Here is a 22,416-nt window from a genome sequence, read left to right as displayed (position 1 = left end):
AACTTCTACAAATAAAAGAAGCGTGATACGACTATGTTTTAAGTATTTAATTTCACCCAAACCCCACCCCGAACAACCAACTAAAACATCTTCTGCTAATTAACTTCACCCGAACCCCACCCTGGCCACATACTATCATCATATAGAAACTTTCCCAATGTTTTGTAAACCAAGAATTGAAGACACAACAATCATATGCAACATTTGGATAAAAATAAGTGAATTGTTGAGTCTGACAGGAGCACGAACCTTAGTTAATCGTCGATTTGCTTTAAGTACACGCTTCACACCATCATTAGTGATTCTGAAGCACTCCACTAAGCTCAAACATTCTAGATTTCCCTTAGTCCTACCTACCAATTGCATGAGACCAGCGTCTGTGATCCTTTCACACAGAGACCGGTGAATGTGGATAGTCTTCCAAAACAAGGGATCCCATCGGACAATAGATGACAAGGAATTACAAACCCTTTCTACAAACAAAAGGTCCTTCATTTCCAAATAGCTAAGAACGTAAGTAAAAGCTTCGTGAGGTTCTCTTTCAAATTTTGTTGGAACTTAGGGTTCACAAATATTCAAATAGTGGTTTGGGCCGTTTGAAACAAATTGAGTTGGCTGACTCATGAAAGGAATAAGTTGTTGGGCAGTTAATTAGTTGAGTCCATACTATAAAGTTCAATTTGTGAGTGAAGGAGAAACATTACAACACACACATACTCATTCAATCTCTCTCCCATTTTGTGACATTCTCAAGAAGAAGAAGCAAAACTCGAGTGAATCTTAAGGATCAGATTCAGGAGCTGAGATTGGTATAGGAATTAGTCGCTGCTGTTTGGTTAGTTCTTGTTAGTTCAATTGCGTTTTTGAGCTAGTTAGTTGAGGATTGTAATTGTGGTGTTTCTTGAGAGAGATATTTATATTGTATTGTTCCACACTCAATAAATCGTTGCTAGAGTTTCCCGTGGACGTAGGATTCATCCGAACCACGTATATGCTTGTGTGCTTTACATTCTTGCTTCTTGGTTATTGTTTGTTCATTCAATCGATTTCACAAATTCAGATGCACCCTCCGCTTCCCTTGCAGATCCTATGGACGTCAAAGAATGATTCCAAAAATATCCCGCATAAACCATAACCTTCTTGACAAAACATGCTCCTCATGTAATTGTAACCTCTATTATAAACTTTAAAGAAGAAAGAAAAGATCATAATGAACTTTAATTTTTATACTCTATTATGTATAAAATTAATGATGTTAGTAATGAATTTTAAGAATGAATAAAATAAAAAATTATGCTAAAATAAATTATACTAGTACTAAGAACCGTGCTCAGTAATGTTATATATACCCGTTATATATACCCCTGGGAGATGATCTAAACAAGAATGCGTCTAAATCCAGAAAAGCATGTCAAATCTTGGCTCTAGGATTAAGTGATCTAATGGTCAATAATTAACCAAAAATACGGAGGGTCATTATTAGGCAGTTTTAGGTCATATTATAAAATTCGGGTTTGATGTCATGTTAAGATCATTTTAGGTCATCCTTTGTTAGAATGACCTAAAAATACACTAACAATGACCTAAAAATGCCCTACATCTGATTTTGTTCTGCGTTTCCGTATTTAAATCTAATTTTTCATAGATCAAAACCCTATACCCCTACCATGATATATTTCTAAATATACATATATTTATTTGGTTAGGAACTTAGGAGATTAGAGTTAAGGGATACAATCAACGGTGAGCAATCATTCCAACATGTGGGGTTTAAATTTATTTCATTTTACTAAGGTGGTGATTATGGTATATATGGCCCCCTAGCTATTGTATATTACAAAAAATGAATATTTAAGAACGAAAAAGGAAATATTGGGAGAAAGAACTTTTGATATAATAACAAAATACACCTCCAAGAAAGAATTCGTACAAAAAATTATTAGAAGCACTTGACGAATTTATTGGTGCAAGCTCGATTTTATTTAGTAAAAAAAACATAAAAGTCAATTTAAGTATCACTTTTATTTGGCCCGTGGTTTCTAAAAAGATCATTATAATTGGGCCATTCTTGCATGTCAATTCATAAATTAGATTATCTTTTTCATGAAAATAAAAATGGAATCTTTATACTACATGATTCCCATTATTTTTCAAGAGTCTCATGTTATGATATAGATAGGTACAACCTACATTGCTTCAGCATAGGTTAAAGTAAGAGTTTTATGATATGGGTGCATCCCACATCGGTCAAATGTATATATGTTTCCTCGGGGTCAACCCACTTAGTTTCTATTATTATCGAGCTACAGCTACCTTCGGAGCGGTTGTCGACCTCGTGGTGCGACAATGGCGTCTCAGTGTTCGGGATTGAGGTCTGCTTTCGTTCTTCGTCCATCATCTATGCCAATGATGGCCGTTGTTGCACAACTTCTACCTTCTCACTCTAACGATCGATGATCTTTACATTGTGCTCAGTCCGATGAATTTCATTCGTATATGCTTTCTTGCTTTGCTCTTCCTTGGTCTTATTTTTTCTGTCTTGTCCATGTCCCCATCTAATAAATTAGTCTCACTTTAATCATGTAGTAAAATATAAAATAATATATATTGGGTCTTTCCACTAACATTGCGCAATGTTATTTTAATAAAAGAATATTTTAAAACAATCTCAATTGAAAAATTAGAGAAAATTCTAATAATAGACACACGAAAAATGTTGTGGGACCGTATTATATTTGGCCAATATAAAGTCTAATTTTATTGTTTATGATACCAATTTATGTTCATAAATCATAGACAAAGTCAGGGTAGGAAAACCGATAATCTAAATATTCGACTCTGAAAAATTAGGTATCAACACTTGAAAATGCATTAACACTATATCCGATTCTCGACCTCATTATTGGTTCGAGTTCTCAATTACTTGACGCGAGTATCCGAAATAATCAATCGGGTATCAAAAACCCATGTTTTGGACATTGTCTAAATTTTCAAATAAAGTTGAATTCCCAAAATATATATTATGACTCTACAAAATGAAAAGTAGTTTAGCTTTAATAATAAAAAAAATACTATTATTTTTTTGTTGTATATTTTTTAAGTAAAATGTCAAACTGAACTATGTTTAATTGTATTTTTGTGTGATGTAAACATGGCCGCTAAGCACATTAACTATAAATAGCAGAGCGAGAGTTTTATGGTAAAAATAGCCAAAGATTAATGAAATACTAGAGCTCCTTATGAGTAATAAAAATAACATACTACTACTTAGTTTATAAGGAATTATAGAATTGATAGAAATAAATGGTTGAATTAAAAGTTTTAAGGTGTTATATCATCATTGTTGTGCGTGTAGTTTGTACTTGGTTAAAAAATCACATTTAAATCATCTTTGAAAAAGACCCTTGCTAATTAATAAAGTGATTATTAAAAAATCACTTAGTCTATCGAGTATTCAGAAAATACACGATACCTAAAATATTCTAAATTTTACTCGCTTTCGATACCATAAATACTACTATAAAGTAAAATGACGTAGTCCACATAGTCTATCGGGTAGTAGTATTGGGTTGCATGTACCCGACGAATATTGGGTATGTGTATACGATGGAGTATTTTTTTTGTTTCCCTACCCTAAACAAAGTAAAATGAGCACGTTGTAAATGTTTTTTACTCTTCTAATTGTAAGTCAAGAAATCCATTTTTGAATCGTAAACAAATAGACAAAATAGAATAAAACAAAAGATCATTCAAAAGATCCTTAATTTGTTTTGAAAAGTCGTTTTAGGGGGTCAAGGTTCGAATTTAAATAATGCAAATTTCTACTAAGATTACAAATTTGTCATTCGATATTTAATTCATTCTGATCAGATTGAAATCTTATAATTACATTTTTTTGTGATTTAATATCGCTTACTTTTGGGAAATTAAATCTATTTTCACCTACTTTTTTTTTCATGCCAACTTATTTTTAAATCAACTCAACCACGGTTAAATATCATTTAGTAAAGGGACTGGTAAATTTGACTCTACAAATTTTACTTCTAGTCCATGGCTTTATATACATCAAATTAATAATTTTTTTTTAACTTTGAGAATAGGAAAAAGGTACTAGTATTCGATAGTAAGAGTATATTAGTAAGACATATTGCATATTTCATAAGTTATTTTATTATGAAATCAATAGATATATAACTTTGAGAATGATAAAAAGGTTTCGATAGAATGAGTATTAGTACTAGTAGGAGTATAAAATATTTTATCTATGCCCATGTATGTAGACTTTAAAGTACGGCCTGAAATTTATAAACGAATAAAATTATGGTATGATTGAACCACAATTCGAATAGAACTTATTCGAATTTGAACGAATTAATTCAATTAACATCTCTAAAATCATCACATTTATATTTCATTATAAAATTCATCCAATATATAGTAATAAAATTGAAATTATGTTCTATTAACTGCTTTCTATACATTTTTAAAAAATTTTGCAGTCAACTGATCTTTTAAAAGTCAGTATTAATCAGTATTTGGTTGTTGCCACCAAACTTATTTATCGAATTATTAAATAGTAAATTGAATCAATTGATGATAAACAAACTTCTTAGAACACAAATTAAGAGGAATGAAGCGCTTCTTTTGACTTTGACCTGAGATGAATGTGGATAATTATCTGTGATTAAATTGAAACTGTCCTACTCGGCTACTCCTAATTAATCAAACACAAGTATTGCGAGTCAACAAATTACAAATAAATTAAATAAAGAAAATTACAGATAAGGGGAGAGAGAAAGTAAAAGGAATTTCAAGCAGAAAGCAGAATAGTGAAGTTTGTTCCCTTTCCATCTCATTTAACCTTGCCCCGTCGTTCTAACACTGCCTCGTGTATTGTGCAGATTTTGAATTCCTCCATTTCTTCAACAAAAATCTATCTTTTTGCTTATTCCATTTGTTCGAATTTTGAAGTTCTTGATTTGGTTAAGCTTTAATTTTAGCATTTGCTGCAGTTTTCTGTGGGATTATTGAGTTTTCTGATCGTTTGCTTCTGTGGGTTTGTGAAGTTGATTTCTGGGTCTCGGAGTTTAAGTCAAAATATTGCAAATTTAATGCAAAGATTGGATTTTTGAGTGAAAAGTGGGAAATTTTGATTAAGGCATGAAGGAGGCATGGGGTCGTATGTATTGACTGCGACACTAGTGGGGTTTCTTGATCTTTGGTTGAGAGGGGGTTTCTGCATTTAAAAAAGTGGTCTTTGCCCCCTTTGATTAGTTAAATCAAGGAGATTGAGAAAAAGTGCACAAGGGTTGACGCGTATTCAGCAATTTTGGTGAGTCAAGCCTCGAGCTCATGAATTCTTTAATGTTAATACTGTTTCTTGACTTTTGCATCTGTGTTTGAGGGTTTGTGGAGAAAGAAAGAAAGGAGAGAGAGTTTTGTGTGTTGATTCAGTTTGTTTTGATTGTGAGTTTTTTTGGGGTTGGTATTGGTTTTAGTTAGTTACTCTTAACATGATTAACAAGATATTTAGTAAGATTCCAAGGAAGAGCTCAAAATCTGGAGGAGAGCCTAGCCCCTCCTCAAGTTCTTCGACTGCTTCGAAGAGAAATGAAGGGGGGAACAAGAGATTGAGCAGTGCAGTGGATGATGCTAATGCTATCACTGCCCCGTTCTCAGTTTTAAGCGTTCGCAACAACGTAGATGATAGGTTTCTTCGAGATAGGAACTTGAGAGGGGATGTAAACATAGCTTCTGCTTCGTATGAAGCGTTGTCAAGCTTTAGGGATGTCCCGAGCTCTGAGAAGCAGCTCTTGTTCATCAGGAAGGTGAAGATGTGTTGTGTCGAATTTGACTTCACTGACCCCACGAAGAATCTCAAAGAGAAAGAAATCAAGCGGCAGACTTTGTTAGAGTTAGTCGAGTACTTGACTTCTGCAAGTGGGAAGTTTAGTGAAAATGTGATGCAGGAGGCTGTTAAGATGGTGTCGGCCAACATCTTTAGGGAGTTCACGCCTCAGCCTAGGGAGAACAAGCTCGTTGATGGCGTTGATTTGGAAGAGGAAGAGCCTGCAATGGATCCCGCGTGGTCTCATTTGCAAGTTGTGTATGAATTCTTGCTGAGGTTTGTTGCTTCGCCAGAGACAGATCCAAAAATTGCCAAAAGATATGTGGATCATTCCTTTGTGCTGAAACTGCTCGGCCTCTTCGACTCTGAAGATCCTAGGGAGAGGGAGTATTTGAAAACCATACTGCACCGCATCTATGGGAAGTTCATGGTGCACCGGCCCTTCATTAGGAAATCGATCAATAACATATTCTACCATTTTGTTTTTGAGACAGAGAAACACAATGGTATTGCTGAGTTTCTTGAAGTCCTTGGCAGCATAATCAACGGGTTTGCTCTGCCGCTCAAAGAGGAACATAAACTGTTTCTTGTCAGGACTTTGATTCCTCTGCATAAGCCGAAATGTTTGGGGATGTATCATCAGCAGTTATCTTACTGCATTACGCAATTTGTCGAGAAAGACTGCAAGCTTGCTGATATTATTATCAGGGGACTGATTAAGTACTGGCCCGTTACAAACAGCTCGAAGGAAGTTCTGTTTCTAAATGAGCTCGAGGAGGTCTTGGAAGCTACTCAGGCGCCAGAATTCCAGCGCTGTATGGTACCTTTGTTTCATCAAATTTCGCGAAGCTTGAATAGTTTGCACTTTCAGGTACTTATTATACACTCCCCGAATCCTTTGCTTGCTGGTGTTTAATTCATTCTGAATTTTGTTTGAATGCCTGTTTCTAAGAATCTTTGATATGTTCCTATGGCCTCCTAGAACTTTTATACACCAATCTTTTTTTGACGATGGGATTTAGCTCATTAATAGTTCGTATTATGAATTTATGATGAGTTGAGGTCATTGATGATTGATGCATATGCCAATCGGGGTGGGATCTGCAACTTGTTGCGTGCTTCATATTTCGAGGTTCAGATTGTATACTACCTTTTCGTACGAAGTGTGGTTCAGTCAATTACTATTTGAACGTGTTATTATTTTCATTATTTATACGTGTTTTTTCTCCAGTATCATAACGCTGTGAACTCCTTTGGAAAATTGAACTTAGCTTAGCTTTAATATCTGCATTTAAGCTTATAACCGAGATATGGCAATCGAAATAGAAATGATTGCAATGATTGTTGAGTTTCTCCATAGAGAACTGAAGACTGCACGTGGTCACATTAATGGGCCACTGGTATAGTAATTTCAGGTGGGAATTTCCATGTCATAAACCTCATACAGTTTATTACCGAAGATAGTGATGGGTGATGAGTAGGAGGGACTGGTGATGTAACCCACACCTTGCCCTGGCTTCAACCGTTTATTTAAACGGGATATATTTCTCCTTGTTTCACGTGTGGTTCCTGATCCCATATCCATAGGATAGGATGCTGCTCTTTATGAGGATACTTTATCTTATCAATTACTAATAATTTGTACTTGTAATTTGATTGAATCCAAACTAGATTCGCTTATAGGTGGCTAATGAACTTAAAAACTTGGAAGACAAACTGCAGATGTAACGCATAGAAAGCACTAAGATTTATTACGTATTCGAGGATTACAAGGCTGGGGCAAGAACATTCACCCTTGTGCCATCCTTCTCGTCGGGGGAAAAAGAAATCTTGACCGTCATTGCGAACTTAATGGATGCATATAGTTATCAGTGGTATGGTTTGGAAACGGTAAAACAACGTTTGCAATAACTTTATTTTAAGAAGATTGTTGTATAGAATGGATCGTATAGATATTGTCATATGTAGCAATGCTCATTGAGACTACCTTGCCCTGTTAAACTTATTGCTTTGTGCTATGATATAGAGCTGTCTACAAAAATTGCAATTGGTTTTAGACTTAAGTATTAGTTTCTTCCAATTTTATGCTCTGTCATGTTTTGTTAAAAAATGAAACAAAAATTTGCAATTGCTTTTAGTATTAGTGTCTTCCAATTTTTATGGTTTATCCTGTTTTGTTTGAAAATGAAAGTTTGTGAAAAGGTTGGCAGATAGAAGTTTCTGATACTAGAGAAAAATGGTCCTTGGATACGAGAATGATGTTCTTGAATGTGCTCCAATTTGCACGAAATCTTGATATTTCCATAGTTGATGTAAATTCATATAAAGAATGTGTTGTAGTTGTATCTTTTGGCTGATCATGTATTTATTTGTCGATTAGGTGGCGGAGAGGGCTTTGTTTCTGTGGAACAACGACCACATCGAGAACCTGGTAAAGCAGAACCGCAAGGTCATACTTCCAATCATCTTCCCCGTGCTGGAGAAGAACGCTCGGCATCACTGGAATCAGGCAGTCCACAGCCTGACCTTGAACGTCCGCAAGTTCTTCTATGATCTCGACCCGGACCTATTCAAGGCCTGCCAGATCAAATTCCAAGACGACGAAGCGAAGGAGAATGACATCCGAGAGAGACGCGAAAGCACGTGGAATCGCTTGGAACAGGTGGCTGCTGCTAAGAAGGCTGCAAATAATGGAGCTGTTGCTGGTCCTTGAACTGGATTGTTTTTGTTTCTTGAAGATTTGTTCTCATATTTCTTTTGATTTTCTGAATTTTTGTCAATTTCTATATATTCTTTCCCTTTTTGTGGTTTGCATGAGGGTTGAGATGAGCTTCATAATTAGACGTTAGGTGTATTTCTTTTGATTTTTGTGACATGCTGAATTTCAGTTTCTTTTTATGGCAGCCAATTTAAGGATATTTATTTCGTATATCTGTATTTTGTTAAGAAATCTCTTAATAAGCCTAAATTAGGTTTACTCTTGCTCCATTCAAATAATATGAAATTATTATGGTAGTCTGTTTTGTGTTATTTTTATTTTTTTGGAAAACAAATTATGTTCTTTTTAAATTTTAATTATGTCATTTTTATTTCAATTGTTTAATTTTAATGAATTAAGTTTTAAAATATTAGGACGATTTAAATATTTAAGAATGAAATTTGCAATTTGCATATATTTTAACTTGCAAATTTGCACTTAAGATGTTTTTGGACGTTTTACTTTTCATTTTATTCATTATTTTAACATTTTTTTCATTTCTCAAGTCAATTTTTGAAGTCCTTTTTCTCTCTAATTCTCCTCTCCAAATCATACCATCTTTGACAATTTGATTTTCAATGGGCATCACAACATACTCTATTCATCCCATAAGAATATGCATTCTTTACTTTTGAGTCCATCCCACAAAATTATGCATTAATCCATTATATAATTCAAATGGATTTGAGATTTTGAGGCAATGGATTAAAAGGAATGTATATTCAAGTGGGGCAAATAGCATAAAGATTGAATTTTTTTATTAAATTCGGCATTTAGAGACATCACCAACCCCAATATCCAAACGATCAACCCAACTCTTGTGAGTTGATATTCATTTTCATTTTTTATCTGTCACTCTTTATCATTTTATCAGTAACAATCGCTACACAACTCCTACCTTTTGACGATGTCACCTGGACTTTCTTAACCATCACAAGTTCTGTTTCCTAAATCTGCATTTAAACACAATCCATTCATATCTCTTACAAATAATTAAAACGCCAATTATTTCAACCCGCCCCAAATGACCAAATTCTCAATAGATTCTCCAATAGTTTAATTTTAAAACAAAATAAGGCGACTATTAGAGCATCTCCAATGGCGGACGTGAGAGCGATATTCGGTGTGCGGTATCTTCGGAGTCCGAGCCCCGAAGACTGCCAGAGTCTGGTAGATATGCATGGGTCGGTCCACGGGTTCCCTGAGATGTTGGGCAACATAGATTGTATGCATTGGGAGTGGAAGAACTGCCCCGCCGCCTGGAAGGGGATGTACATTACTGGCTTCAAAGCCAAGCATCCCACGATGATCCTAGAAGCTGTAGCTGACTACCGGCTGTGGATATGACATGCTTATTTTGGAGTCGTCGGGTCGAACAACGACATCAACGTTCTCCAGTCGTCGCCCATGTTCAATGCTCAGTGCGCGGGCGTTGGTCCCGCCATCAGTTTTGTCGCCAACGGCAACCAGCACAATATGGGATACTATCTGGCAGATGGGATATACCCAAACTGGCCCGTCTTTGTGAAGACAATCAAGCATCCGCTCGGACAAAAGAAGTCATACTTTGCGAGCCGTCAGGAAGCAGCGCGCAAGGATGTGGAGCGAGCATTTGGTGTGCTCCAGAGTCGATGGGCGGTAGTCAAGGGTCCTGCACGGCAGTGGTATATTCCCAACATCGGCGATGTCATGTACGCATGTATCATAATGCACAACATGATTGTAAAAAATGAAGGTGCGGAACTGACTCTGTGGACCAATGAAGATGATACGGGTGCAGGTCCAAGTCACGGCGTGGCCACCGCGAATGTGAATATGGGGGTACCTCATGGAGAGGTCGAGCGGATGCGTGCATTTGCCGACATGCGGCAAACAGATGCCCATGTTCGACTTCAGAACGATATTATCGAAGAGGTTTGGACGCGGAAGGGTTGACGTTGATGTTAGTACTTTTTTTTGTTTTATTACTATGTAATTTTTTTTTCAAATCATGTATGCTTTTTTTTAAATGAAGTTATTAATTTTTCCCGTTCGTATTCGTGTTGAAATTTTATTTCCGTAAACGTAAATTGTTTTATTTGTGAATTTGTGATTTTTTTTATTGCGGGAAGTCCTAGTGGGAAGGGCGATGGGAAGGGCGGATTGTGAAGGGGATGTCCTAGTGACGTGGCAGTGGGATGGGAAGTCCTAGTGACGTGGCGGGAGGTGTTTTCGGGATGTCTTAATGGATGTCCGAGTGGGACATCCGCCCACTGGAGATGCTCTTATTGGCAGCCGTTGTAACTTCCAGCAAATGGTACAACCAATCAATGCTGGCACCAAAGTCCTGCTTGGAATCAAATTATCAGTCACATTTTCACAACAATAAATATATAAACAAAATACATTCAAAACTCTGGAAAATATTCTCTCTAGAAGCTCTCTCTCATCACCATCATCCATGGAATTGAATCAGTCTCGTTCAAATCTATCTTTCTCCATGTAAAATTCAAATCTTTTTTCACACACGCAGAAAATTCCCTTCGATAAATGCTTCCATTTCTGCGTGTGAATCAACAATGCCGACCGTCACAGTCAAATTGTACAGCGTCCTCTTCAAATTCTTCCTCAAACGCAAGCTCCTCACCTTGATCGACGCCGCAATTGACCCCTACGGGATCGCAATCCGCCCCGATGAAGCCGTGGCTGCCGCTAACCCCAGCTTCTCCGACGACGGCGTCGCCACCAAGGACCTCCACATCGACCCCTTAACCCCCCTCTCTCTGCGGATTTTCCTCCCGGACTCCGCCCTCGTTTCCCCCAAATCGGTCCCCAACCTTAGGGTTAGGGTTCCGAAGGGGGCGCCGGGCGGCGCGGGCGTTTACGGCGGGTATTTGCCGGAGAGCAGCGGGCGGAATTGCCGGAAGCTGCCGGTTATTCTGCAATTCCACGGTGGGGGGTGGGTTAGCGGGGGAAGCGACACGGTGGCGAACGATGTGTTTTGCAGGAGGGTGGCGAGATCATGCGACGCGGTGGTGGTGGCGGTGGGGTATAGGCTGGCGCCGGAGAGTCGGTATCCGGCGCCGTTTGAGGATGGTGTGAAGGTGTTGAATTGGCTGGCGAAGCAGGCGAATTTGGCGGAGTGGGGCCGGTCGTTGGGGAATAAGAGGAGCGGTGGCGGTGGCGGTGGCGGAGGAGATGGGAGGAGGTTGCAGATTGCTGATGGATTTGGGGCTTCCATGGCTGAGCCGTGGTTGGCTGCTCATGCTGATTTATCTAGGTATACATATCCTCTGTTTAAGCTTAAGCTGAGATTTAGCTGATATTCATTAAATTGAGAGTGAATTTTCTTGCCAATTTGCGTTTGATTTTGTTGAATTCAATGCACATGATTGTTTATGCTTCGTGTTTTGCAGATTGACATGTTTAATATTGCTTCATTTCTTTTCCCCTTTTGTGAGATTGTGAATCTTTGTGCTTGCTTAGTTGATATTCTTGATATGGAGACTGAATCTTTGTGCTTTTTTAATGCTTCCTTAGTTGATTATGAATTCTTTGCCAATTTTGTGTTTGGTTTTGTTAAATCTAATGCATATGATTGTTTAATGCGCTTTGTTTATTTCCCCCTTTGTGAGATAGTAATACTAGATCACTTAAAAGGGGAAATTGGAAGTGGTTTCAATGAATTGATGCAGTGTTATCTAGCTAAATCCTCGGTTGAAGCTAAGATTTAGCTGAGATTCTTGAAATCAAGACTGAATCTTTGTGATTCTCTAATGCTTGCTTAGTTAATCCTGAATAATTTTTTTCCAATTATGTGTTTGATTTTGTTGGAATTGTGGCCATGTTTGGTTGCCAGGATTATGTCTGGGAAAGTAATCTGATTCCTTAAATTTTAAATTCCTGTGTTTGTTTCGATTTTTAATCAAACTGGGAAAGTAATCAGAATCCTGAGAACAAGGAAAGTTAGTACAACTTTTCAGGATTCTGAATCCTAACTTTTCTTAGGTATTCTTTTTCCCAATTTTAGGATTCTTACATATTTAATGCAATATATTATTATTATTATTATTAATTACAATATTTTAAAAATAATTTAAAATTATAAATCATACTTAATTTCAATATAAAAATAACTATAATTAAAACTATCATAATTATAACCATGTTATTATAATATTTATATATAATTGTTATTATCATAATAATAATTAATAATTTATTAAATAATTAAAATATAATTATATAATATAAATTACTGTATAATAGTAATAAATACTAATTACTATTTTATAAATTAATAATTAATTAATAAAATCGTAGTAAAATTTTATATTATAAAATTTATTTAATTATAATATCTGTAAGTATAATAATAATAACAATAATAATAATAATATAATATTTATTATTATAATACTCCTTGTAACTATAATTATAATTGTATTATTATATATTGTGATGGATGATCCATATTTAAACTATACATCGTAATAATAAATATAATAATATAATAATTATTATTATTTGCAATTAATAGTTTATTAGGTTTTTTTTATTATTGTTCTTTATAAATAAAATATAATAAGTATATTTTCAGGTTGATGTTTCAATCAAATATAAAATTTAAAATCTTGATATTTTCCAAACACAGGAAAATAAAGTTATTGGGAATCATATTCCCGGGATTCATTTTCCTAGGAATCATTTTCCCTTTCAACTTTACCTTCCCGCCAGCCAAACATGGCCTGAATGCATATGGTTTAACGTGCTCCAGTTATTCCTCCCCTTTGTGAGATAGTGATACCAGATCACTTAAAAGGGAATATTGGAACTGATTTAAATGAACTGATTCAGATTTATATAGGTATTTCCTCTGTGTAAGCTGTGAGATTTAGCTGAGATTCTTGAAATGGAGACTGAATCTTTGCGCTTCTTTAATGCTTGCTTGGTTGATCTTGAATGTTTTGCAACTTTTATGTTTGATAACTTGATTTGAATTTAATGCATATGATTGTTTATTGTGCTACATTTATTTCCCTCCTTTGTGGGCTTAAAAGAGAAAATTGGAAGTGATTTCAATGAACTGATGCAATTCTTCTTGGATATGTTGAAGCTCAGATTAGCTAAGATTCTTGAAATGGAGACTGAAACTGTGTTGCTTTAATGCTTGCTTAGCTGATCTTGAATTTTTTCCAATTTGCGTTTGATTTTTGTTGAATTTATTTATCTGTTTGTTTACGCTTCATGGTGATTTATCTAGGGCATATATCCTCTGTTGAATCTAAGATTGAGCTGATATTCTTGAAATCGAGACTGATTTTTTTGCCAATGTGTTTGATTTTGTTGAATTTGATGCATATGAATATGATTGTTTATGCTTCATGGTTTGCATATTAACATTTTTAATGTTGCTTCATTTTAATGTAAATTTATTGTCACTAAGTCTGCTTGAACAGTACAAGAGATGCTGATTTCTCAACATGTTTGAAACCAGGTGTGTTGTTCTTGGAGCGAGCTGCGGTGCGAACATTGCCAACTACGTCGCACAATATTCCGCCAAGGCAGGAAAGCTCCTCGATCCGATAAGAGTGGTAGCTCAAGTTCTGATGTACCCTTTCTTCCTCGGAAGCATCCCCACTCCATCAGAGATCAAACTGTCGTCTCATTCATACCTCTACGACAAATCCATGGCCTTGCTCGTGTGGAAGCTGTTTCTACCAGAAGCCGAGTTCAGCCTGGACCATCCGGCAGCCAACCCTCTCAACCACGCTCGGGAAGTTGCCCTCAAGTACATGCCACCGACTCTGACCATCACCGGCGAGCATGATTGGATGCGCGACCGCGCCATTTCTTATGCAGACGAGCTTCGGAAGGTCAAGATAGACGCCCCTGTTCTCGACTACAAGGACTCGATCCATGAGTTTGCAACGCTCGATGCGCTGCTCAAGACTCCGCAGGCTCAGGCTTGCTGCGAGGACATTGCTATATGGATGAAGAAGTATATATCTTTGAGAGGCAACGAGCTATCTTACTAGCAAGATTTAGATGGAACTGAGGCCACACGATTTGAAGTGATTTTGTGGTGGGGAATGAATGAGTGGTACTGATTGATTGTATGATCGATCGGCTGAGAGCTGCTATACATTTTTGTACAGGTTTGAGTATTGAGGTTTTTGGTTTCTCTTTCCGTGTATTAATCTCTCTTGTGCAATAGTTTTTCAGTGTACATTTTAGTTTTGGATGTATAAATTATTTTATTATTTTTAGACATTAAAATCTTTTTTATAAGATAGTTTTACCAATGTGTTCAAAAGTCTTGTTTGGATAATTACACCATTTATACAAAATGTTTTATCTTTATTTTATATTTTATATTGATACAGAAAATATTTAAATATACTAAAACAAAATACAAATGAAACTTTTTGAATAATTTATATAAATTTTTTATACCAGTATAAAATAAAAATAAGTAACAGGTTGAAACTTCGTGATTTAATATTTTATTTTCAAACTGTAGAGAGTGTAAGAGCATCCGCATTGGTGTCTCAATGCGGGCTCGGTCTCATCCCGGCGAGACGAGACTGCATCGAGACACCGATGCGGAAGCTCCGTCTCGTCTCGTAGCCCGGGGGAGGGCGGTTGGCGGGCTGTCTCGCCACGCGCGTCGGCCAGGTGGCGAGCAGTGGTTGGGGCGTGACGCGCACTCGCCAGCTCTGCGAGTGGACGTCGATTTTAGGATATTTTTAAATTTTTTTAAAAAAAAATCTGAAAAATAATAATAATAAAAAAATTTAACCGTTTTTTTTTGGCCTTTTTTTTACCGTTTTTTTTTTTCTTTTTTTCCCACATTCATCTATAAATAACACTAAAACACACACACAATTCCCTCTCCATTTTTTCCACACACAAACACTACACTCACACTCTCACAAACATTATATCATCTCTCTTTCCTCTCCAATTTTTGCAAAAATGTCCGGTGAAGAAAACTCCGGCGGCGAGGGCGGCGGCTACGACTTGAATGCGTTTGTCGACCGGTTCCGATTCATCGCCGAGCACCCAAGGCTCGTCGACGCTGGCGTACCAAACACCATCTTTTCCAGTTTGCATACTATCGTCCCCTCGGTCCGAGGAACACACAAACGCTGGGATTATCCCAAATTAGGGAGGATGTTCCGAAGGAACACACTCCGGATGTGGTGGAGGACCGTGAGGACGGCGGCCGTCAAGCGGAGACGATGACTCTATTCGACGCTTGGATCAACACGTCGAACGATTCCATTCTCGGGAATCAACAAACCCGCAAGTGTTTTTGGGATAAGGCCAACCGACGTATACAATGCAAAAAAGCCGAGGGTGGCCTTCTACCGCAACCTGAAGAAGCTTCGCGCTCATTTTGAGCTAGCCGATAGAGATGTCAAATTATTTTGTGAGATCCACAAGAGGGAAGCGGAGCAATACCAAAACGGAGCCAGTGGATCCGACATTCTGAGAGCGGCTTTGCGAGTCTTCAAATTCGACCCCGGCAAAGATTTCAAATTTCCTGATGTTTGGGAGACGATCAAATATCAATATAGGTGGGCTGGCGGTGTCGATTTCAGCACAGGCTCGAGCTCGAAACGCATGAAGCATACGGCGGTTGGCCAATACTCGTCTAGTGAGGGTGGGGAAGGCAACGCCTCACAAGAGGTTGAGTTCCCGACATCCGATGTAGGGGGCTCCTCCGGTACACGACGTCGGCCACAAGGGAACAAGGCGGCTAGGGGGAGGGGCCGAGGCCGAGGCGAATCAAGCCAGGCGGGCTCCCAAGGGCCGCCGTCCACCATAATGTCCATGTACTTCACCGCCACGATGACTGACACTTCCCGCATGACGCCTGCCCAATATCAAACCCATCTTGCTTGCTTTGAGTATCTGACAAGTCAACTTGGTATTCCGCCTCGATCTAGCTTGGGTGCACTGCCAACGCCTTCGGGGATGATTTGCCGACGGAGTAGTTTTTATAATTTAAGTGTGCAATTTTTAATTTCTGGTATTTTAAATTATGTTCTTTTTTATTTTATTTTTAAGATTTTAATTATGTGTTTTTTGTATTTTTTTAGGATTTTAAATTGTAATTTTCTTTTATTTAATGAAGTGTGTTTTTATTAATTGAATTTGTTGGAAATAAATATAAAAAATGAAATTGAATGAATGGTTAAGGGATGAGATGTTTAAGAGATGGAGGGATGCATGTGCTATCTCTTAGTTAAGAGATGGAGTAAAAAGTGCAGTGAGGCCCATAAATAAGTAAGGGATGAGACGGTTAAGGGATGAGACGGTATGAAGACATTGATGTGGATGGCCTAACAAGTACTAGAATATTGTATTTGTAGTGAAAATGAGACAACATGCAAATGGATAATCAGATGTAAATCCAGAAAATACGTTGCAAGGAGAAAAAACAAAAAATACAAAGAAAAATTATGTGGATAAGGCTTAGCCATAAGGTCCCATCCGAATCATGATTCTTCAAAATTTGTACTCAAAATTAAGAGAGGGAGAGAGAGAGGTGTGTGGTTATGGAGGTAGCGATGTCTCTGAATCCATTGGTGCGACTCCCCTTATCCTCCAATGGAAGAATGCAGGGTGATTCAGTCATCAGACACTCAATCTTTTCGACAAGAACATCTTCAACCAATCAAAAGCCCCACAGATTGATGGTGATTGAAGCTAAAGGCAAGAAAGGAATGGCTTCTCGACAGTACCAGCGGACCCCACCGCCCCCTCTTCCCAAGCTTGAAGATGATGGCAACCCCAAGTTTGTTGTCTTCATTCGCATGGCTAATGTAATTGCACTCTAATTTATGTTTTTGGGCCAAAGCTTTCTTCATTCTGTTGCAATCTCAGGAGAAATTTTGGATGTGTTTATTGGTTTGGAACATGTAGAAAGCACAACCAAGTGATCATGATTCTTGAATTGCAGTCTAATCTATGTTTTGGGCTACAAGTTTCTTGATTGTAGTTGAATTGGGTGTTCAACCTGATAAAAATATTAAATCAAGATGTCATCTTTTTTTAGTGTGCTGTCTGATTATGTGAATTTGCAACTTATAAGGTTTGTGTCTGAAGCTTTGAAATGAAAAAAAATGGTGTTTTGATGTTTGCAGGTTTACCTTTGGTATCCTCTTAATATTGTGACTGGTGGGACAACAGCAAAAATCATGGTGGCTGCAAAGGATAATTTTCTTGGCAAATATATATACAAAGACACTCTAGCTAGGAATCTTGCAGCAGTCATCTATAAAGTGAGTTTTCAACCCACCATAATACTATAAAATCTCTCAGTCTCAGATGAATTTGTTCATCCGTTGAGGTGAAGTTTGGAGTACATTAGACCAGATAATATTATATGAGTCGCATGGTGAGTGTGGGATGGATAATCGTGAGATACTGTGTAATCTTTGGAGAAGGGTCAAGATATTTTGTCACGGGCCAAGTTTTTGAGAAAAAGTGCAACTGAACAAGAGATAAAAGTAAACATGGCCTCCAGTCATAGGTAATAGTAGGAACCGATACAGGTCCTAAGTGGATATGATCATAGGATTAGACTATGCAGTTTAGAAGCTGTGGATAAACACATATAAATCACCAAGAGTCATATATTATGTTATTGCAATTTGATTTTGATATTGAAAATAAAGCAAGCACGATGTATGTTCCATGGTAACAGGATGAAAAGGAAATACAGAAGATGGCACAGAAACAGTTTCGTGTGTTGCGGTCTGCCAGAGATTTCCGATACGGCTACAAACTTGTTGTAATGATTCGAATCTCTTGTTTCGGTCTCCAGATCCTAATGCTACCTGAAAATTTCTAACTCTTACTTCTAACATGCCAGGAAAATAACAATTTGAGGGCCGCACTTGCTGCGAATGATGTAATCGAGGTATATATTAGTACTTAGCTGCCCGCATTCACCTTTTCTTGCTCACATGGTTAAATATGTAGAATTGTTTCATGTAACTAATAGAAGACGGCAGAAATTGATCTGACAAATCTGTCACTTCAGCCTTGGATGTCGATGAAAAAGATTTCACATGGCTGTTCTGCTTCTATAATTTTAGTCTGATTTATACTCGGCTCTTAAATTATGTGGCACGAATGATGTGCCACTTGCTACGAGCACATTTTATTCTTCCATGTGTGTGCTCTTAACAAGCATCGCGTTTTGGGGGTAATTTTGCAGCTTCCCAGACCAGAAGAACTCAAAACCGTTGTTGACAAGGTGAAGGACTTCTTTGGCGACGCCAAAGAATCTTTCGGGAAGATGACATTCTTGGACACGGGAGATGATTCGTCAGAAGACGAAGTTACTAAAGAGGCTCCTAAAGAAAAATCCAAGGAGAAATCTCCGTGAGTTTCGAAATTCTGTAGATTCAAGAGTAACGATGGTGGTTGAACTTGAATATGGATATTTGACGCGTCTTTACACAATTTTGTGTGTTCTTTGTATCTTCATCTTGTCGTGACTGACTAGATGTGAATTCTTATCAGGGTGAAGAGCTGAATCTACACTGCCAGAGAAAGAAGTTAAAGACTTTACAGAGGCATGGACAACAATCACCACATCATTTGTTTATATAGAACAGTTTCATATTCCAGTCATCTTTTAGCTTTAGATCTGTCCTTGAATTATAACTTTGAGATGACTTTTCTTGGCATATTCACCGTTTGAATTGATCAGGGAAACATGCTATGGTGTTGTGAATATTATATGGATTTTGAATATAGAAATCGAATCAAGTGTGTGATATCATGCTAAAATTAGTAGTATTAATCAAGTGTCATATCGAGCAATATCCTTGTTTCCTGTAGATTTTTCTATAGTTATCTCTTAGTATGTTTAGTAGTTGTGTTGTTTTGTAAGATAAGTGGATAGAGAATAAAGTAAGAGAAAAATAACAATGTGTGCGAGTTACCACAGATGCAATATATCTATTGGTCACAACTTCACAAAAACTGATTAATCAGAACACAAACCAACTTATTATTAAAGCACCACACAATGTCGACTTATACATGAACAAAGAGGAAATAGAGTAACAGCATTGACAAATTAGCAAATTTACAGACATTGCGAACCTGATTTATAAGTGTAGTAGCGTCTGAACTTATTATGGCTACGACCGTATATGTCTTATACTTATTGGGAATCCTTTGCTGCTTTTCTCTGGCGAGCTATTTCCCTTGCCATCTCCCTCATTTCCTCCGGGGATGGCGGCCGTTGCGCTTCAGGAGGATAGACCACATACTCGCGCTACAAAATACATTAAAAACATACGAGAAAATAAGGTAGAATTCATCAATATTCGTGACACCAACAATACCTACTTGATCAAGATCATTATTCTACTATTTGTACAATGATGCAGCAAATCAAAGCTTGTTTCACGAAAGCAGAGAAGAGAATTGAGGCCGAAGCATCAATGCATCATTCATTTCTCAATATTGTTTTGACTTGGAAGATAGATAAACTAAGCTTCATCATAAACTGTTAATATCTACATTGTCAAGTGTAAAATAACCCTTTTCGTTATGGTAAGATAAATTGATTAATCAATGATAATGGAAGCTTCACCATAAACTGCCAACCTCAACACTGTCAAATTCGGTACTACTAGCTAAATTTGTAACATCAGTGAGATTTTAAATATCCCACCTTTATTCGGTTCTACCCAAATTAAACCCTAATTTCCACCACCGTAACCCAACAGAAGCAGTAAAAGCGAACATATACGCACCAATTAAAACACTCAGAAATGAGAAAAAATCATCCGAAGCACGATTAATTATCATAAATGATGCTCTAATCCACAAAAATCCGTCAGTTTATTACTAAAAGCACCAAATAAAACACTCAGAAATTATAAAAATTGTTCCGAAGCACAATTAAATCTCACAAATGTAGCTCAAATCCTTAAAAATCAGTCAGTTTATTCCCAAATCAATGCCCTTGAAACCCAAATTCAACCCTAATTTCCACCGCAACAGAGCAGTAAAGGCGAACATTACACACCAAATAAAACACTCGGAAATGAGAAAAATCTATCCGAAGCACGATTAAATATCACAAATGTATCTCAAAATCCACAAAAATCAGCTCATGAAATCACTTTATCGCCACATCAATGCCTTCTCTTTTCAGAGTTAATTGACTAGTCCTAAATAGCATATAGAAGAAGAAAAAAATAATACTATAGTCAAACAAAAACATAGGTCATGAAAATGGAACGAATTCATACATTTCCCATAACTTTCTGGAGATTCTTTGTATTGCTGGCGAAGAAGTACATCAATCCGATCGGAACAGTGACGTACACTGCAAATTTCGCAATCTCCAAAATTCCTTTCGATGTACCCAAAGACGACATTTCTCTTAATCAGTTTCAGCAGAAATAATTTGGGGTGAAGATTGAGAAAAATCAGTAGCAGGATTGCAGGAAAGAGCCCCTCGAGATATAAAGATGGGTTTTTTTTTTTTTTTTTTCTAGTATAGAACTTAGATTCCTGTTTGTACGGAACTTTTTTTTTTCCCGGGTTTGGGAGAGACGCATGACCCTCATGCGTCTCCTTTTAATGAAACGCATGATGGAGATGCGTCATTTATAGAGACGCATGAGGGACATGCGTCGTTAAATTTTTATTTTTTTTTCTTTATTTTTTTCGAAAGACGCATAAGCGTCATGCGTCACAGGCAAAGACGCATAAGCGTCATGCGTCACACGTTTTTTTTCCTACAACCACAATCCTCCCCCCAAACCAAGACCACCAGACCAAGACCACATGTCTGTGCCCCCATGTTACAGGTCATCAGGTCACCACAAGTCTTGGTCGAGCTCACGCAGAGACATCGGAGAACTTGCAAGCGCAACCCACCGAACCCCGAGCCACACAGGCCCAGGCTCTGAACTAGGGCTCTGATACCACTATTGGGTTCCCGGTGGTGCACACCCGAACTCCACATTAGTATGATATTGTCCGCTTTGGGCAAAGCCCTCACGGTTTTGCTCTTCGGGTACTCCCCAAAAGGCCTCATACTAATGGAGTTGGGGTAGCCCATTTATATGCTTGCAACTCTTGTCCATTCTCTGATGTGGTGTGTGAGCTCGACCAAGACCTAGGGTGACCTGGTGACGTGTAACATGGGGGCACAGACATGTGATCTTGGTCTGGTGACGTGTAACATGGGGGCACAGACATGTGGTCTTGGTCTGGTGGTCTTGGTGGGTATTGCAGGATACCTGAAAAAGAATCACCTATGTAAGTGAAGAAGTGTGAGCCGCTTCAACAAGTGAATCACTTATGAGTCCAAAGTGGTGTTCCATGGCCAGTAAAGGACACAAACGTGAGAACTGATGAGTTTGTAAATAATATTGTGTCAATATTATTGTCTCGGCATACACTAAGGATGAATGGTTCAAGGCATCACGTCCATCAGGCCGCCGGTATGCTCGATAGTGTTGACTATGGAAAGTTCAAAGCCACAAGCTACTATTCCAAACGCAATATTGTTTCTCGAGAATTGAGCAAAAGAGTCTGCATACATGCATTTGTGTCTGATTTTGGTTTGAGCTTAGCGCTCTAACCAATGTGGGGGATTGTAGGAAAAAAAAATGTGTGAAATTTCAAAAGGCTAGGCCTTTGGCTTTTCATATGGTGTAACCTCCAAATGCATTATGGGATCCCTAATGCCAAGACCTCTCATATGGTCACTCCTAACCTATATAAGGCATGGATTTGTAGATGGAAGTAACACCAACAACAAACATTTTCTCTTCTCTCA

The 22,416-nt window shown here is 37.6% G+C and overlaps 3 protein-coding genes across 3 annotated transcripts; all 3 read left to right on the top strand.

Moving 5' to 3' along the window:
* Positions 1 to 4,775: 4,775 nt before the first annotated feature.
* On the top strand, positions 4,776 to 8,777 carry LOC121809384 (serine/threonine protein phosphatase 2A 57 kDa regulatory subunit B' theta isoform-like). Its single transcript, XM_042209967.1, has 2 exons — positions 4,776 to 6,719; positions 8,229 to 8,777. The coding sequence occupies exons 1-2, from the start codon at positions 5,514 to 5,516 to the stop codon at positions 8,559 to 8,561; spliced, it is 1,539 nt and encodes a 512-aa protein (XP_042065901.1). The 5' UTR covers positions 4,776 to 5,513; the 3' UTR covers positions 8,562 to 8,777.
* A 2,190-nt stretch (positions 8,778 to 10,967) lies between these two features.
* LOC121809664 (probable carboxylesterase 11) lies at positions 10,968 to 14,864 on the top strand. The gene is made up of 2 exons (XM_042210413.1): positions 10,968 to 11,865; positions 14,083 to 14,864. Exons 1-2 carry the CDS (start codon positions 11,165 to 11,167, stop codon positions 14,621 to 14,623), a joined length of 1,242 nt encoding a protein of 413 aa, XP_042066347.1. The 5' UTR covers positions 10,968 to 11,164; the 3' UTR covers positions 14,624 to 14,864.
* Positions 14,865 to 17,090: 2,226 nt separating this feature from the next.
* LOC121807167 (protein HHL1, chloroplastic-like) lies at positions 17,091 to 19,410 on the top strand. The gene is made up of 6 exons (XM_042207369.1): positions 17,091 to 17,419; positions 17,741 to 17,878; positions 18,304 to 18,390; positions 18,472 to 18,519; positions 18,820 to 18,986; positions 19,128 to 19,410. Exons 1-6 carry the CDS (start codon positions 17,153 to 17,155, stop codon positions 19,138 to 19,140), a joined length of 720 nt encoding a protein of 239 aa, XP_042063303.1. The 5' UTR covers positions 17,091 to 17,152; the 3' UTR covers positions 19,141 to 19,410.
* Positions 19,411 to 22,416: the final 3,006 nt, after the last annotated feature.

Source organism: Salvia splendens, chromosome 6 (genome assembly GCF_004379255.2).
Source record: "Salvia splendens isolate huo1 chromosome 6, SspV2, whole genome shotgun sequence".
Taxonomy (NCBI): Eukaryota; Viridiplantae; Streptophyta; class Magnoliopsida; order Lamiales; family Lamiaceae; genus Salvia; species Salvia splendens.
The sequence above is the reverse complement of the archived record's forward strand: the minus strand, read 5'-3'. Positions and strand labels throughout refer to the sequence as shown.

What these genes read in the sequence shown, in the direction of transcription:
- LOC121809384 (XM_042209967.1), top strand. Translation starts at nt 5,514, where the DNA reads ATGATTAACAAGATATTTAGTAAGATTCCAAGGAAGAGCTCAAAATCT. An exon ending in TGAATAGTTTGCACTTTCAG is followed by an intron (nt 6,720 to 8,228) that starts GTACTTATTATA and finishes TTTGTCGATTAG; the next exon opens with GTGGCGGAGAGGGCTTTGTT.
- LOC121809664 (XM_042210413.1), top strand. Translation starts at nt 11,165, where the DNA reads ATGCCGACCGTCACAGTCAAATTGTACAGCGTCCTCTTCAAATTCTTC. An exon ending in GCTCATGCTGATTTATCTAG is followed by an intron (nt 11,866 to 14,082) that starts GTATACATATCC and finishes GTTTGAAACCAG; the next exon opens with GTGTGTTGTTCTTGGAGCGA.
- LOC121807167 (XM_042207369.1), top strand. Translation starts at nt 17,153, where the DNA reads ATGGAGGTAGCGATGTCTCTGAATCCATTGGTGCGACTCCCCTTATCC. An exon ending in TCTTCATTCGCATGGCTAAT is followed by an intron (nt 17,420 to 17,740) that starts GTAATTGCACTC and finishes TGATGTTTGCAG; the next exon opens with GTTTACCTTTGGTATCCTCT. An exon ending in TTGCAGCAGTCATCTATAAA is followed by an intron (nt 17,879 to 18,303) that starts GTGAGTTTTCAA and finishes CCATGGTAACAG; the next exon opens with GATGAAAAGGAAATACAGAA.